This window comes from Taeniopygia guttata, chromosome 14 (genome assembly GCF_048771995.1).
Source record: "Taeniopygia guttata chromosome 14, bTaeGut7.mat, whole genome shotgun sequence".
NCBI classification, from domain to species: domain Eukaryota; kingdom Metazoa; phylum Chordata; class Aves; order Passeriformes; family Estrildidae; genus Taeniopygia; species Taeniopygia guttata.
This window is the reverse complement of record NC_133039.1, coordinates 3,549,027-3,564,781: the sequence shown is the minus strand read 5'-3', so window position 1 is coordinate 3,564,781 and position 15,755 is coordinate 3,549,027. Positions and strand designations below refer to the sequence as shown.

Here is a 15,755-nt window from a genome sequence, read left to right as displayed (position 1 = left end):
ATTTCTGCTCCTTTATTCTGCCTTCCTAAAAGGCACCTTGGAGAAGCTGTAGAAGGAACATCAAGTGCCAGTGCTTGTCCAGAGAGGGAAAGGAAGACTTGGGGCTGTTGAACAATTGTGTTAGGGTGGGACAGAATGATAACTGATTTACAGCTTCCTTGTGACAAGGATGGAGACCAGTTTCCTCCTGCTTTCCCAGCTCTGAGAAGCTGTGCCTGTGTCAGGAGAGGACCATCCTGAGAGAGCTGATGCAAGAGATCCAATTCTGTAAGCACAGCTTGTTCTGAACATGCAGGGGGATGTGAAGCTCTCCAGCTATGGGATCTGGGGGGCCACAGAGGGCATGTTCAGAGGATGTACCTGCAGATCAAAGGTTGCTGGGTACTTCTCTTCTTGCCTGGGGCTGGCTTTGTGTATACAAAAAGGGAGATAAAGGCTTAAAAAAAAGTTTAAGTTTCAAGACTTAGTCCTTACACTGACAGCCTAATCAGCTTGTTACATCATTTGATTTCATTCTTTTTGTGTCTGTGTCCTTAGAAGAGCTTGTTCCCAGTGTTTCTTGCCTTTGGCTGGTGGTTGCTGGGGGTAGGTAGTAGCTGTGGCAGGCTGGGGTCTGTCAGGGCAGCAGAGTCCTCCAGCAGGAGCTGTAAAACCCAATTTATCCACAGAGACAAAGAGATCATAGAGCAGAATTTTTCCTATGACCTCTTGGTAAATAATGAATGGCAGAGCCCTGCCTCTTTGGAATTGTTTAATTGAGGCTGACAACTCTTTGTTGTATTACAGGATCTGGCTTGTCAGGAGAATTTTAACTTATTTATGAATATTTCATTAACCTCTAAAGACTGGCTGTACAAAATCTAGCTCCTGCCAGGCCCTGTCCTGTTAATGCTGTGTTCAGTGCTAATGTCATCACTGCACATCCAGTACACCTTTCTTCTGAGCTGGGCCTCAGAGTTTATTGTTGGTGGCAGCAAGAACATGTTCACCAAAGGTTAAGATGCCAGGTTTGTGCTTTGGCACCAGAGTTGAACATATGGTATTTGAGAGGGAATTGCTGTTTGCCTTTCACTCTGTGACTGCTGCTGGCAACTGAAGGACCCTGCATGCATCATCCCAGAGGCTGAAATGGGCAGAGCAGTCTTGGCAGGGCCCTGTGACCTTTGGGTTTTGGCACCAGGAGAGAGATTTCTCACTTTTTATACATTAAAAGCCCACTGCTTTTTGTCACAGGCTAATCTGAGGATGGGTCATTTAGCTGGAAAATATTCAACCTGCTCTACTGAACCTGTTCTTTGGGCAGGGTTTGGGGAGCAAGGCTCCTTCAAGGCTCTGCAGCTTCCTTTAAAGAGCTGGGAGGCCGTGTCAGGAGAGCTGCTGCTTTCACAGAGCTGGGCCCCTTGCCCCATCCTCACATTTCCCAACTCTGGGAGTTCAGAGAGCAGCTTTAGCAGGCAGCTCTGCTAGCCCCTGTCACGATGTGCCAGTGCTCCCAGTTGTAGTGAACTGCAGAATTGGTCTGGAGCTGCAGCAGGAGGCAGAGAGCTGTTCCTAAAAGCACAGGCTGTGTGTTGTTCCATGTGAGCAAGAGAGAGAAGATTAAGTTCAAGCACTCAGTGAAGGCTCCTTTGCTCTCTTTACTTTATATTAAGCAGGATTGATTCCACTGTATTTATGTTAGAAAACAAAGAAACAAAAATGGATGTTGGATTCCTCTTTCCCCTTTGATCTTCCTAGGTGCTTGGTAACTGCATAGATTCTTCTCTGACTGCTTATTATGTGACGATTTTTCAACAAGAAAACTGATGGGGGAAGTGAGAGGTGGGATTACAAGCTCCTGTTTGATGAGAATTCTTGACTGAATGCTCAGGAAACTCCTCGAGGCTATATTTTCGGGAAACAAACTGTATTCAAACTCTGTACGGAGGAGGTATGACATCTTTGCAGATTTATTTGCTGCTTTGCTTGTAAATTACAGCTGCTAGAAGAATCGATTCTAGCAAAATATGCCTATTCCTGCATGAAAGAAGTGATCTGTGTGATGCTCTTCTCAAGAGCAGACAACTCCATTGTGCCAGCACCACAGCTACACTGGGCAGGGACCTGGCACATCCAGTCTGGCACCTTGACAGGTTCCCTAAACAGGCTCTTATTCAGTGTTTTGCTGTTCTAACCAGGAGTAATGGGTAGGAGGTGTCAGCCAGTTAAGGCTAATTACTCCAGAGTTGCCTTCTCTCTGTGGACACCAGCTGTTTTGTTCTCCCTGGCTGGGAGGAGCTTTCGGTAGTAATTAAAGGAAACAGTCATCTACATGCCTGGTGGAAGTGGTGGAGCGAGGCTGATAACAGCAGAGAGCTCTGAGCTGAATGAACATGGAAATTAGGTGATCCTTCTTCAGAATGAGCTGTTAGAGCAAAGAGAGGGGTTTGGGATGTGGAGCTGTCAAAGGTGTTTTGCTGTCAAGCAGTGGCAGTGAGGTCTCACAGCAATGCCTTCCAGCGTGGGCAGGACAGGCTGAGAGGAAGAGATTCCTTGTCTGCTCCTCTCTTGGACTGAGAGCTGAAATGTGTAATTATACTTGAATAAACTCATGGGTTTAAATTAACATCTTCAGTTCCTTTGCTCGGTGTGTCTTTTGTACAAGATGTTTGTTCTTCTTCCCCATGAACTTTCCAGGTTTGTTAATTCTGAGCTCTGAGCCAGCTTCCATCCATCTGAAATGTCTGCTAGTGCTTATTTCCAAAATCACATCCTGCACCCATCCCAGATTACTAGAAAGAAATAAACACAGCACCAAGGAAGGTGGCTGGGTGGGCATGATTGGCATCTGGTGGTGTTGGGATGTGAGAACACTTGAGAGGGGCAGGAGTGATGGAGCAAAGGTGTGTTGTAGGTGTTTGGGGAAGAGCTTGTTGGATGGGCTGTGTAGGAGGAATTTGGGGCTTTGGGGGTGTTACGTGATAGTGATTCCTTTTTCACATGCTTGCAACTGGCCAGACAGCTCAGATTTGAGCCATTTTGGGACCCATGTGGCATTGGCCATATTTTGCAGAACAAGCTGTTTCCTGCCATACCCTGTCCCGCTGTGATTAGGTGTGGAAACCATAGAGTGGCTGGTTTAAATAGGCTGTCTGTGCATTTGTCCTCTTGGTCCTTTGCAGCAGGGCTGAGTTCAGCTCGCTGAGCCTGTCTGGAGCTTCCCCAAGTTGTGCTGGTGGCACACAATGTGGAGGGGAGGTGTTGGAAGGCAAGCTGCAGGCTGCCTGCGCAGTGGGAATCAGAGGGGAGAGAGGTGAATGCTCGTTAAGGCTCCCTTGGGGTAGATGAATTAGTTAATGACTATGCTGTGCTTTGAAAATGCAAATGCTGTGTCAGAGCTAAGTCTGATTATAATAATCAATCTTCCTTTGGAGAGGGTGCTGGGTATGAGGAAGGGGGAGAGTGATGAGACTGGGGCTGAATTTTTAGATCACAGATCTGCATTTCTCTGCTGTTCTTAAGGAACCTGATGTTGCTTGAGAGGTCAGCAGAGCTGAGGAGGGGCAAAAGGTGGGTTTGGGGAGGAATCATCCTGGCAAGAGCCAGTGGGCCTTGGCAGGCTGAAGTTAATTTTGTAATTTTGTCCCTTACAATTGCCCTGCCTGGAAAGAGAGATGTTGTCATCTGCTCCTGTGTGTGAGCTACCCCTGCTAATGGGAAAGATAGAAACTGCCTCATAAGCAGGGTCCTCCAGGGATGGGGGAGAGGGGAGGGTGGCTGCTGCAGACCTCCAGCCCTGACAGCTCCTTCTCCCTTGGCACTCCATTCGTTTGTAGCAAGCGTTCCTAGTAATTACACCTCTTAATTTAGGAGAGCGAGTGGGAGAAAGGAATATAAATTTGTGTATTAACTTTAGAGATTGGAAATAGGGCAAGTGAACCTTCTCTCTGGGAGATTATATTTGGAAATGAAATAGAATGACATTTGGTATAAACTTGAAAAATTGCTCTCTTTTTACTGCAACAGGAGGAGAAAAGCCACAATCCAGACTGTATTGGAGAGAAGCAGAAGTCAGCATATGTCCATTTCCCTGTGTGTGTGTATCTACAATAATATATATGCATGAGTACATTTTTAGGAGAGTGTTTGCTGAGAGGTTGCTCCTAGCCCTGACTTCTCAGTGATAAAAGCACAGCAAGTTTGTTACAGATGGTGGAGCCCCTAGAGACTGGTGACTATGATCCAGCCAGCCTTCATCTTCCAAGAGAAAAAAAATACATATTTTTTCTTCAGCCAAGTGGGAGATGGGTAGTTCCAAACCACTTTTTGTTGAATATCTGATTTTCTTTGGCTTTATTGCTTTTGTTTCACAATGGCATCAAGGATTAATTTTCCCAAGAAAATATGCCAACTAATCCTGGGCTGCTTAGCCTGTCTCTAAATGGCAGGCAATATTTTGTTTTACAAGTACTGTCCTACTTTTTGAAGAAGAGTAAAGTTCACTAGGAAATCTGGTGAGGCTTAGTTCTTCCTGTGTGTGCTTCTCTGCAGATGTTTTTGGGGAACGGACTCTGAAATGCCAGTGGGATGGGCATATGGAAGAGGTGGTGGTGCTTTTGCCGAGCAGAATGATCTCTGAAGTGGTCAGCATGGTGTTTTACTACTCTGTGGTATTGCTGGACACCCAAATTAAACTCACTGTTGTTTCATATGGACTGATTTTTGATGCCAGATTTATAAGCTTGTAGAGAGCACCAAGCTTGCTGTGCTGCCTTATGGGAAGAGGCAGAGAAGCTCCTTACTCTGCTGCATCCAGTGGAGAGAAGCACAAATGGCACCACTGTCATGTCAAGGTCCTGCTTTGCCTGTTCTCAAACCCCAGGGTACAGGTCACACCCGGAGTCCCCTTTCTCTGTTCTTGTCTATTTTAGTGCACACTCTTCCTTTCCAAGTCTGCTTGGTGTTCATACATTTTAAATATTTAGGTACTGAAATAGCTCCTTGAATTGTGTTGAGGCTTGTAGTCCAACACAACCTCTCAATTCACCTTTCCATGCTGGCTCCGTGCAATTCAGTTCCCATTTATCGCTGCTGTTCAAAATCAGCTCTTTTGCTGAGGAAAGGCCTTTCAAAGGATGTTGCATCAGCCCATTGTTAAATAAACCTTTAGACATTTATAATGGATTCAGCATTTCCTGCTTTTTACAATTCCAAAAATGCTGAATGACGTGCAGACACACTTCATCAGGATAAGATTGCTGTATCAGCCCCTCACTAAAATGCACTCATTATTCAAATAATAACTGTATGTCTCCAGCATGTGTTCTGTGAAATGTGTGCACATGATGTGGGCGAGTAAACCAGCCCCTCCCCCTGCTTTTTTTTCAACATGCAAATCCTCCTTTGGCAGTGAGTTGAAATACTTTAGATTTTGAGTCCTTTATTAGCTAAAATGAGTCACCTGAACAGAGATTTGGTCATTGTTTTGGGCAGTGTGTTTAAAATTTTCAGAAGTTTGTAAAAGTGGTTTTCAAGGCTGACTGATCTGACCTGTGATGAGCCTCACTCTGAAAAGGGGATGTGGACAGCAGTGGTCAGTGGGAGGCTCTGGGAAAGCTTTTCTCCATCAATGCTAAAACCTGCTGGAGTTGAGTGTGAGGAACAACAGGTCCATGGCATTGCCAACTCAGGGTGCTTGCTTGGAAGGGACAAATATGGGTCAGAAATGACAAATGCCAGTATACCAAGAAAATCAACTCTCTAAAGTTCTGTTTCTTCTAGCTGTCAGGAGATGAATTAATAATTTTGTTTTTCCTGTCATCTCCTATGTCTTTAAAAAATTGCTACAGAAGAGAGAAGCAGTGAGGAACATATTTCTTACCCTGCTGTGGGTGTTTGCTATGTCATTAACACTTGGAGGAGAACCACCTTCTTGGAAGCTTGTCCAGGCAGGTTGAAAAGTAAGGCTGAAAGAAGAATGATATTTCATATAATTAACTACTAGATGAAAATGCATCCATGTTCTTCCTTCCTCTCTTTCTCCTTTGGTAAATAATAATGGCAGTACTTATTTTGGAAAAATTATTTGCACTTCATCTTTTGGGACACTTGCATATTTTTGACAATGGGCATTCTAAAATTAGTCTATATTCTGTATTTGTCCTGATCACTTTTTATTGAGAGTAATAAAGCTGTGCTGGAATTCATGCTTAAGAATTGAAAGAGATAAAATAATTCAGGATAAATGGGATTATTTTAGGCTGAGAACAAGGGGCACCAGTATATTTTGAGATGAAAACATCCTCAAAATATTAAATATGTGTTCATGTATTTTATTCATCCATGGGCTCTGATATTACTCACTATACTGCCCTATCATAAAAACCGTAGGTAACTTTAAAAACTATTAAAATAACAACTTTTTTTTTTTTCCAAGTTGCTAATGTGTTCTGTAGGGTGGGACTATCACTGGGGGTTCTGATATAATCCCTGAAGTTGATGATGTAGGTCCTTAGGTCCCTCTTGTGCAGCTTTCAGGACAAGAGGTGCAATGCTGTATTTTCACAACAGTGTTCCCTCTCTGCTCTCAATGCCAGTTAAAAGATCAAGGCTGACCTGGGTCGTTTGGTATGGAATGGGGGAATACAGCAGTGAGCTGTAATTTGAGCAGCCCTTTTCCCCTCTCTGCTTGGTAATGACTTCTACTAGTTTAATGTATTCAAAGCATTAAAAGTTTAACTCAGCCAGTCACATAAAATTATTGATAAAAATTGGAAGAGTTTAGCTAGGAATAGTGAGTTGGTTCAAAAAGCATAAAATGCCTGCTGGAAGTGGCATCTGCTGAACATGAGACCAGGACTGGAAATTAATTTAGGAAGAGGAATGTGATGGGAATTAGGCAGAGAAAGTAGGAGGAGGGGTTTGGCTCTTCCTTTCCTTACCCTTTCTTGAGCCTTGGCACTTGTACTGGGAGGACAAGTGGACGGGAAGGGACAAACTGGTCCTGTGGTGAATTATTTCATGCTCATCACCCATTCCCAGAGCTATCATGAGGCTGTATCAAAGGGAATGGTCTTGGAAAGCTCCTCACCTCTTGGGCTTTGTCAACAGATTCCTGATTTTTTGCCATTCTCTTCATTGTTGTTTTATCTTGCTGCTTATACTGTATTGCCTTCAGCAAAGCAGAATTGAGTCCCAGGAGTAAGCCACTCCATCTCATCTCAATTAACTATTTTTGTCGTGGAAAAGACATTAATAATATAATAATAAATAGCACATTTAATATCTGGATGTGTTAATCTCTTCAGTGAGATTGGCAGTAAGGGATGTTTTCCTAATGACTGCTAGGGATGAAACCTGGAAACAGTACATTTTGAATGTAGTATTTAATACCTTAATTGTTTTACTTTCTTATTTCATAAACAATTAGTGAGCTCTGAATGGCTCCTGGGGCACAAAATTGTGTCTTGGACTGAGCTTTAAATTCTGCAGTAGTTTTAATCCTAGTTCTGGGCAGCAGGTCTGTGTCAACATCTCACTCCTTGAGCCAGTTTCATCTGTAGTGATATCACTGTGTCCTCCTGTCCCTTCTCACCTCAGGCACACCATGTTTTCAGTCCAGGGAGTCTTGGTGCTTGCAAATTGAGAGGACATAAAAATGAGATGAAATGCCCTTACAGCCCATGTGCCCTTTCCTCCTCCTTCTCCTTCAGCAGCTTATTCTTAGAAACACAGCAGAATCTCATCCTGCCGCTGCTGAGCGTACCTGGCACTAATTTGTCACCACTGTGCATCAAGTGAGATGGTTCTCACAAGCTCCCTCAAGCTCGTGTGTGTTCACTCTCCTGTCTCCTTTTCCTGTCACAGTTTTTCCCCTCTCTGTGCAGCCACCACAAGAGCTCTCAGATCACAGCAGCAGATTCCTCGCCCATCTGTGAGGAATGTCCCCCTTGTCCCCCGAGAATGTGGCTGTGATTTATCTGTGTAGGTCAGCAGGTGCCACATGGACTCGAGACTGAGCCCTCTTAGCCACTGGTAAATAACTCAGCAGCTCTTCCATCTTCAAGTGCTGCCCTCACTCATCCCAGAAAGCATCCTCAAACTCCTAACAGCAAACACGTCCAGCCTTCAGCAGACATGGGAAACAGGAAGCATAATGAGTGTTTTCCTGCTAGAAGTAGGTTGGAATTGAAGCATACTCCTCATCCCAGTACCTTTTATTCACATTCCTGGAATTATCTGGTGTGCTTGCTTTATCCCCAGCCATCTGTGATGGGCTGAGCTGTGAGAGATAAGCTCAGTAATCAGAAAATTGAGGGAAGCATTTCTGGCTGTGATAATCTTATCAGGCAGCTAATATGCATTAACATTTGTACAGCCTGATGGTGCAGGTGGGCCTTTGCTTATTTTTTATTCCTAGATGTTTCTTGACAGGCAGGGGGAAGGATGCGGGGCTTTTTGGGGTGGCAGGAGGAATTAGGTTAAAACATATTTTCGTGCTTTCTTCTGCTCTCTTCCTTTGGTGTCAGAAGGGTGTAGGAGCATTATCCAACCATCTATTTTCTGCCCTTTCCTGCCAACAGCACTGCCATGCTCTGCCTGTCTCTTCTGGTAAGTATGGAAGGGCAAAGAGGCAGCGTGTCTGAACTTCAGTTCTGTCTAAGCAATATGACTGACTGTGACAAGATGCTTCTTTTTCTTGTAAAATTGGAGAGTTTCTGCAAAAATCTTGCAGAAGTTTGCCCTTGCAGTGTGATTTTGCTCTACAAGTCTAATCTATGCTGTTGCAGGGAATGGTGTATTAATGGGTTATTTCCCTGATGCTGAGCACTGAACTCTCTGTGGTCATAAGTTTTGATTTTATAATTAAGGCTGGATTGCCTATTTTTTTTTCCTCCTGGGTGAAAAAATATAATTTCAGCCAACATATTTATTAGGAGAATTAGTCGACAGATGGTAAAAAGACAGATGACAAAAGGAAGTCCAGAATCTCAAGCATGAGTGGGTGAAGAAGGTCTAAGCTAGGAGAAGGTGTTGGAGCAGAAGTTTAAGTATCCTCTAGGTAGTTTGTCTCTGCTTACACTTCATAATAAATCCATTTTCTGAGGGGTTTAGAAACAGGTAACACATGGAATTTATCAATCTGTGCATTGTCATGATCTCTGAATTAGGGATCCAGACTGCTACAAGTCAGGGAGCCTGGGAATTGTAGGGTCTGAGTAAGAAGTTCTCATGTCTGTAGAGTGTTGAAATACTTTCCTGTGAGTGCCTATCCGAACAAAGCCAGAGGCAGAAAATATTCATAATTGTTTGTTTGTTCAGCCAGAGTTACCTGAGCAGCTAGAGCTGGAAGTGTGTTTTGGAAAGTGCTGGAAATATTCCTCAGTCTTTTGGAGTCAATGTATGTGTCTCAGAGCTGTTGTGGACAAGGCAGGGTAATCCTGTGGTTCATTTCTTCTGGGGGAGGAATTGAGTGAGGTTGAACTATCAATACTAAACCTCAGGTCCCAGCGACCTCCTAATGCCACACAGAGTCTTCTGCATCCCATTATCCATGGGGGAAAACAGGGGAAATACCTGAAAGAGAAGCAGAAGCTTTGCTAGTAACATTCAACTTTCTGTGCCTCATCTGTTGTGGAGAAAATGTCTGGAAAGGTGAAAGGAATTGCAAAGGGAAGGAGAATTAAGTGAGGTTTTGACATTAAACACAAGAGAAATTGTGCTTCAGATCTGTATCATGAGAAGTCTGACCTGTGCAGAACCTCATGATTTCCTGCTCCCTTCGCTGTTCGTGTGTGCCCTTAGCAGTGCTGCAGGAACTAATGCCTTTTGTCTCCTGCAGCTGGAGGTGGAGATGAAGGTCCTGAAGTCTCAGCAGTGCACGGCTGAGCAGAGCACTGTCATCACCAAGGAGGAGGTGGACACACTCAGGTAGGCAAAGCAAGGGGAAGGCTGAGCAGATTCTCCCCTTTTTGGTGGAACTAAAGAGAAGGGCAATGCCTGGGGTAGTTTCACTGCCTGCTGTTGTTTTTGTCATCTCCTGGTGGAGCAGCAGGTACAGGGGCTCACCGTCCTATAGTGCATGAGAACTTTGTGTACAGACTGCCTGTGTCCACAGGCTGCCTGCTGCTCAGGCAACGGGGTGGTGATCAGAATATGTTTTCCTTGTATTCCTGAAGTAGGATGTTCTTTTTCTGAGCACAAGTTTTACTTTCTCATCAGCTTTTATGGACATGAGAACCCCATGAAGCATTAGCAGAAACACTCAGCCCATGATATGTCCTGCATTTAGATACTTCATAAGCTTTGCTATCTTTTGGGAGGCTTCAGGCTCTTTTCTTCTGATGTCTGGGGTCTTTTGGTGTCAGCTAATTAATAAACCTGGCTCCTGCATCACTGTTCCCTCTCTTGACTTTCTTTCCTGTGGAAATAGCATTGCTGTTTATTTGTTATTTTGACCAAATCTCGACTGTAAATACAAGATCTGCTGGCATGTGTGTGAAGAGGTTTAGAATCCAGCTTTTGTACTGCTGATGCATGTGTAGCACTGGAGATAAAAGAGGGATGTTTCCCCTTGTGCATTGCTGGAGATGGCAGAGGGGTACCTGTTGTGATTCAGTGAAAGAGAAGTTACAAAACAGCATTTCAGCAGAGGATACATGAGCATATACAAAAGCTACAGTGAAGCTAAACAACCTTTCCATGTATTTAATAAAGCATTTATAGATTCCATTGCAAAGCAGGTGACACAATAAATACCGAGCACAAAAAAGTTCATCTGTTTCTCAGTGCTTAATAAAGTTCCTTTTATTTCAGTTGGGCAAATCAGGTCCTCACAGGCCGAGTATTTTATTCTCAACTGATGTAAGACTTTGGCTGGACTTTCACTTCTTAATTCTTTTATATTTTCAGCTCCATCACAATAAAGTGTGACTGCCTCATAGGACTGAAAGCAAGGTTTTGCAGCAAGCAGAATCCTGCAGAAAGCAGAAATTACTGGCCTGTGTGTTATGGCTTTGCTCTTGTGCTTTGCCTCTGGAGCTTGTTTTACAGCTTTGAAAGCCCAGTTCCATAGCAGGAGGGAGGTGTTTGAAAATAACACGTTCAGCTAAGCTATTCCAATACATTTTAGGGTTGTACACCTAATCTTGGGGACTTGCTCCTATAGTTCCTCAAGGTGCTGTAATAGTTCTGGAGGCCCAAGGCATACATCTCCTTTTTTTATTCTATCATATGTTTGAGTTCTGCTAAAGGAGAGAATGCTATGACTGCCCTTTTTCAGGGAGATAAACCTGTCTTCATCAACTTTTGCCTTTTGTATTTTTTTTTTTTAGCTCATTCAGGCTCTTCCTGTGCTAAGACACACTGGACCCTCTGAAACCTGAGGTTTGCACTGCTGCAGGAGTATTCAGCACCTCCTTGGCAGCATTAACCTGTCACTCCTGATTAATAATGTGCCTGTGTATCAGTAAAGCCAGCAGCTTGTTTGCTGTCTTCTGGGACCTGCAGGTTTACAGAGTTTTTCTACAGTGCCTCCCCAGTCTCTCTCTCCCTGGCTGGAGTTGCTGCAGCACCCTTTCATCTGGGAGATGTTCAGGCTCTTCATTTTCCCCTCCAAGACTCGTTGTTTGGTGTTCAGCTTCCCTGACAGCATTTGCTGTCTATTACCTGAGCAGCTTCAGGGAGAGCATGTGTAGGGATGGACTGCCACATAGTCCAGACCACGCCGTGGTGTGGCAGTGGGGATGGAGATGTCTGCCTCTGCCCTGAGTGAAAATCTATTTCCTGGGCAGGGGTGAGTGGAGCTCACAAAAATCTGCTTGTAATGGGATTGTGGTGTTGGATTCAGCTCAATAGTAGCCCTAAAGCTCCTAAGTAATGCTTTCCCCTCTTTGTTTTTAAGGAATTTCTTTGATTACTAATCTCACTCTCTCCTCCTTCCATGGCATGGTGTCAAACCTTTCACACAAAGTATGACCCAAACCCAGGCGAGTTCCCAGTGTGGTGGTTGGTGGTGCAGAGCTGTTTTCCAGTGATGGGCCATACTCTGAAGGTTGTTTCAGCAGAGGCCAAGCTTCTGCAGTTGTTTCATGTTGATATTTTGGGTTTTATTATCTCTCTTGCTCCTGAAGCTATGGGTGCATAGCAGCCACAGCTCCATATTCTAATTCCAGACTATTTTTTCCTGTAATTTTTTACTGAACCACTTTTTGTTCTCATGGCTGATTTAAATATTTGTCCCAGGCCCTGATTCTGGTTATTTAGTTACAGAGCTGTTCCACAAAACTTGGATTTGTTTGATTTTGATCACTCTTTTCACTGCTCAGCTCTAACAGTAAATGAATTGGTGCAAGGCATTTTCTTTCTGCTGAAGCTTTCTTTGCTGGAGCACTGTAAGCCAGTCCCTGCTCCTTTTTCCTTACTGCTGGCATCTATTACTGCTTCAGACATCTCCTGGCTCTCTCAGGCACTCCACAATTGAGTGGAGAGAAATCTCAGAATTGACTCCATAAAGATTTTTTTCTTATGTTTCTAGACTTAAGCAGTCAATGAATATGGTTGGACTTTATTTTGCATTTTCTGGTCATTGTTCAAGAAACTGGGCCGAGTTCTTTCTTCACAGAAGAGAGTCCTCAAAGGAGCACAGAATAAATCACTATATTCTCCCAGCCCTTTGGAGCTCAGGATGAATGTTCTGTGATCCACATCAGAACACGCCCCGTGGCTCAGCTGGGGCGTGTTCTGGGCAGCAGTGAACTGGGTGGGTGTGATTAAAGAGCAGAAGGGGTTTAGAGGAGAATAGGGATCAGAATAGGAGGGGATTAGGTCTGCCGTGCTCATCCTCCTCCTGTGGGCCTCAACAGCACCAGTTGACTCAATTTTATGTAGCTGCTAAGGAGAGAAAACACAAACTCCACTGTCACTCCTTCCTTCTACACGCCACTGCCAGAAACTCATTCTGAGAGAAAATGGGGAAGAATACAATCTTCCAAATTGGAAAGTGGGGGGAGAAATGCCAGAGTTTATGACAGAATTATTTCCGTTTCTGTAGTTCATTGTAGTCTTTGAAATCCTGTAACCTACAGGATGGCCTGTCAGCTCCTCTGGGCTGAGCCCAGCCTCCCCTCTTAGCTGCTGTCACAAAGGAATGTGAAAAATAGGAGGAACCACTGAAGCCAGCAAGAAGAGTGTGCAGAACAGGAATGGACTGTTGAGCCTCCAGGCATTTCCATATAGGCCCTGTGGATAGGAGCTCACTTCTGAAAACAAAAGCAGGGGAGACATAAAGGAGGAAAAAAATCCATATTAATCCTTTGAATCTGTATTTACCTCCTGTGAGTGAACGAGAGCTTTTAAGAAAAATACCTTTTGTCTCATTTTTCTTTAGTATGGAAAGTAAATTTTCAGCCAGAAACTTGAAAGACTTTATCAGTTTTTCCTCCTTCTCTTGAGAACAAAGTGCTATTTCGTCAGACCTTTTATAACTTTAAATGTGAAACTCTCTCCCAGCATCATCATTTCTGGAGAGACAATAAAAGCAGTGCTAATGCTGTCATTTCTCACACTTTTTGCTGCTCCCTCTGAAATAATATTTGTTTATATTCTGCAGATCCTATGAAAACTAACGGTGGTCAACCCATTGAGTTCCTGCACTGTAGGGTACAGCATTTGGGCATTAGCACCTTTTAGAGGGAAGGTGATAACTGTGCAGAAACTGGTATTTCAGAATCCATAAATAAAAGGGATATATTTTAAAAGAACTCCACTAAATACTTAAGTGGCAACAGCTGAAGGACCTTTTCAGCTGGAACAAATCTGAACTTTTTCTTTCTGCTGTCAAACTGCAAGCCCAGTAAATCCTAAATGTTTTCTGTGGATTTAGTGACTGATTAGAGTTACAGTAATTCAAAAGAAATTCAGGTCCTTGCCAATGCCCATTAGTCACACTTGCTGGAATTCTGTCTGCTCTGCTCCTAACACCATCTCAATGCCATCTGGATCCTTTAATAGCATCTTCCCAACACATACGTTTTCTGCTCCATTCAGTGTTTCCCTGTTCTGCAGTAGCTTTTCCACATGGCCTTGCCCCCTTGGCAGATGGGGCCTCTGTGAGACGTGTCCTCATCGGTGATAACCACAGGCAACCACATCACACAGCTGAGAGCATTAAAAACCAATAAAACCAGGATAAAAGGCTGATGGTGGGGGGAGTTTCCACTGGTTAATTCCACTGAAAAGCTCTGGACTCAGAGAGACTTTTGGAGTGCCTGGATGCTGTTGAAAATCCAACAGATTGCCCCCTTTTTTCCTTTCTGAGGTAGGAGCAGCCTTGTCTCGCAGTCTAAGGTTTTTAGACAGACTGAAAACACACAGTGGGATGTCTCCTGCTTCTCACAAGTGTCATTTCAGGAGACCTGAGGCTGTAGGTGGGGGTTTTTTTCCCTCATTCCCTTCTCTGATTTGAGATAATGATGCAGTAGAGGCAATAAGAAGCTCGGTTTTAAAAGAGGGAAAATCCGTGAGGCTGAGCAAATGCCAATGAATCTGTATTCTTGCACTAAATTTGATCTTGTGAAAGGCTGTGGAGGTGGCATCAATTTACCTTATGCCTGTGGAGCCTTCAGCTCTTGGTTGAGCTGTCTGATACAGGAAAATCTAGACAGGTGAAGACATCTTCAACAGAGATTAAATATTTTCATGTTTTCAAACCCCTGTATGGAGAAGTTCATGAATTCTCCAGAAATTAATTCAAATGATTTCTTCCTGTATCATGAAACTTGACAATAGTGTTCATATTTCAGAAAGTAACTGGTGTTCCTTCCTTGTGGTACAAGGCTGTTTTTAGAACAGACACCAGCTTTTAAGGCCAGGTTGGATGGGGCTTGGAGGAATCTGCTTTAGTGGAAGGTTTCCCTGCCCATGGTGGGGAGGCTGGAACTGAATTATCTTTAAGGTCCCTTTTAACCCAGACCATTCTGGGCTGAAAATTGAGCTGGTAGATGATTGTGCTGTGCCCAGGTGTTTCTGTACCCTGCTTTTCATGGTGCTCATACGGATTTGTCTTGGGTTGTTCTCCCGACCTGAAGGTAACTCCAGTATGTAACAAGTGGAGGATTGCAAACTGGTGATAAAATAGCATCACCTCTCTTGTGCAGGTGTTCCTGGAGAGAAAAGGCACAAGGAATGTGCACTAAGGCTGCCTTTGTGGTGCATCCCAAAGCAGTACACAACCATCCCTATACGTGAATTTAATGAAAAAAATATGTAAATGAAAAAATCCAAATGCCAAGCCAGTAAATATTTTTCAATATTTGACTTCCACATTTTAACCACCAGCTGCAAATGCTTTGCTGTGTTTATATATAGATAGGATTTCCCTTGCTTCTCTCTCTTTGCCATTGGGAAGTGTTTCCCAGGGGGCTGGGAAGCAAAGCTGGAATAGGACAAACTGTTTGCTAATGGTTCTGAATGCTTTCCCACTGGAGATCCAGGACACTTAACAGTGTTAAAAATAAGATATGAGACAGATAAATGGTGAAAGCACTAATCAGTCCCAAAATCCTCTCGGCACAAAGGTTGCAGCAATCTTCTTGTTCCTCAGTGCAGCAGGTTTTGTCTCTGAAGGAGACCCAGGGAGTGCCCCTGGTTCAATGGGCTGACCTTGCCCAGATCATGGCAGGAAGCCCTACACCCTACTTTGTGTCAGGAAAGGAGGATGCCCCCATAGCTGGGACACTGGGAAGGAGCAGCCACCTGGGGGTGAGCCCAAGGCCATG

The 15,755-nt window shown here is 43.9% G+C and overlaps 1 protein-coding gene across 4 annotated transcripts in view; it reads left to right on the top strand.

The window, feature by feature from the left end:
- Positions 1–15,755, top strand: part of MAD1L1 (mitotic arrest deficient 1 like 1) — a 346,899-nt gene that overhangs the window by 175,804 nt on the left and 155,340 nt on the right. For all 4 annotated transcript variants that reach the window (XM_030284987.4, XM_072935811.1, XM_002195648.6 and 1 more), the window contains one exon: positions 9,821–9,909. In XM_030284987.4, the coding sequence (XP_030140847.4) occupies positions 9,821–9,909 (89 nt within the window). The remainder of the gene's footprint in view (positions 1–9,820; positions 9,910–15,755) is intronic.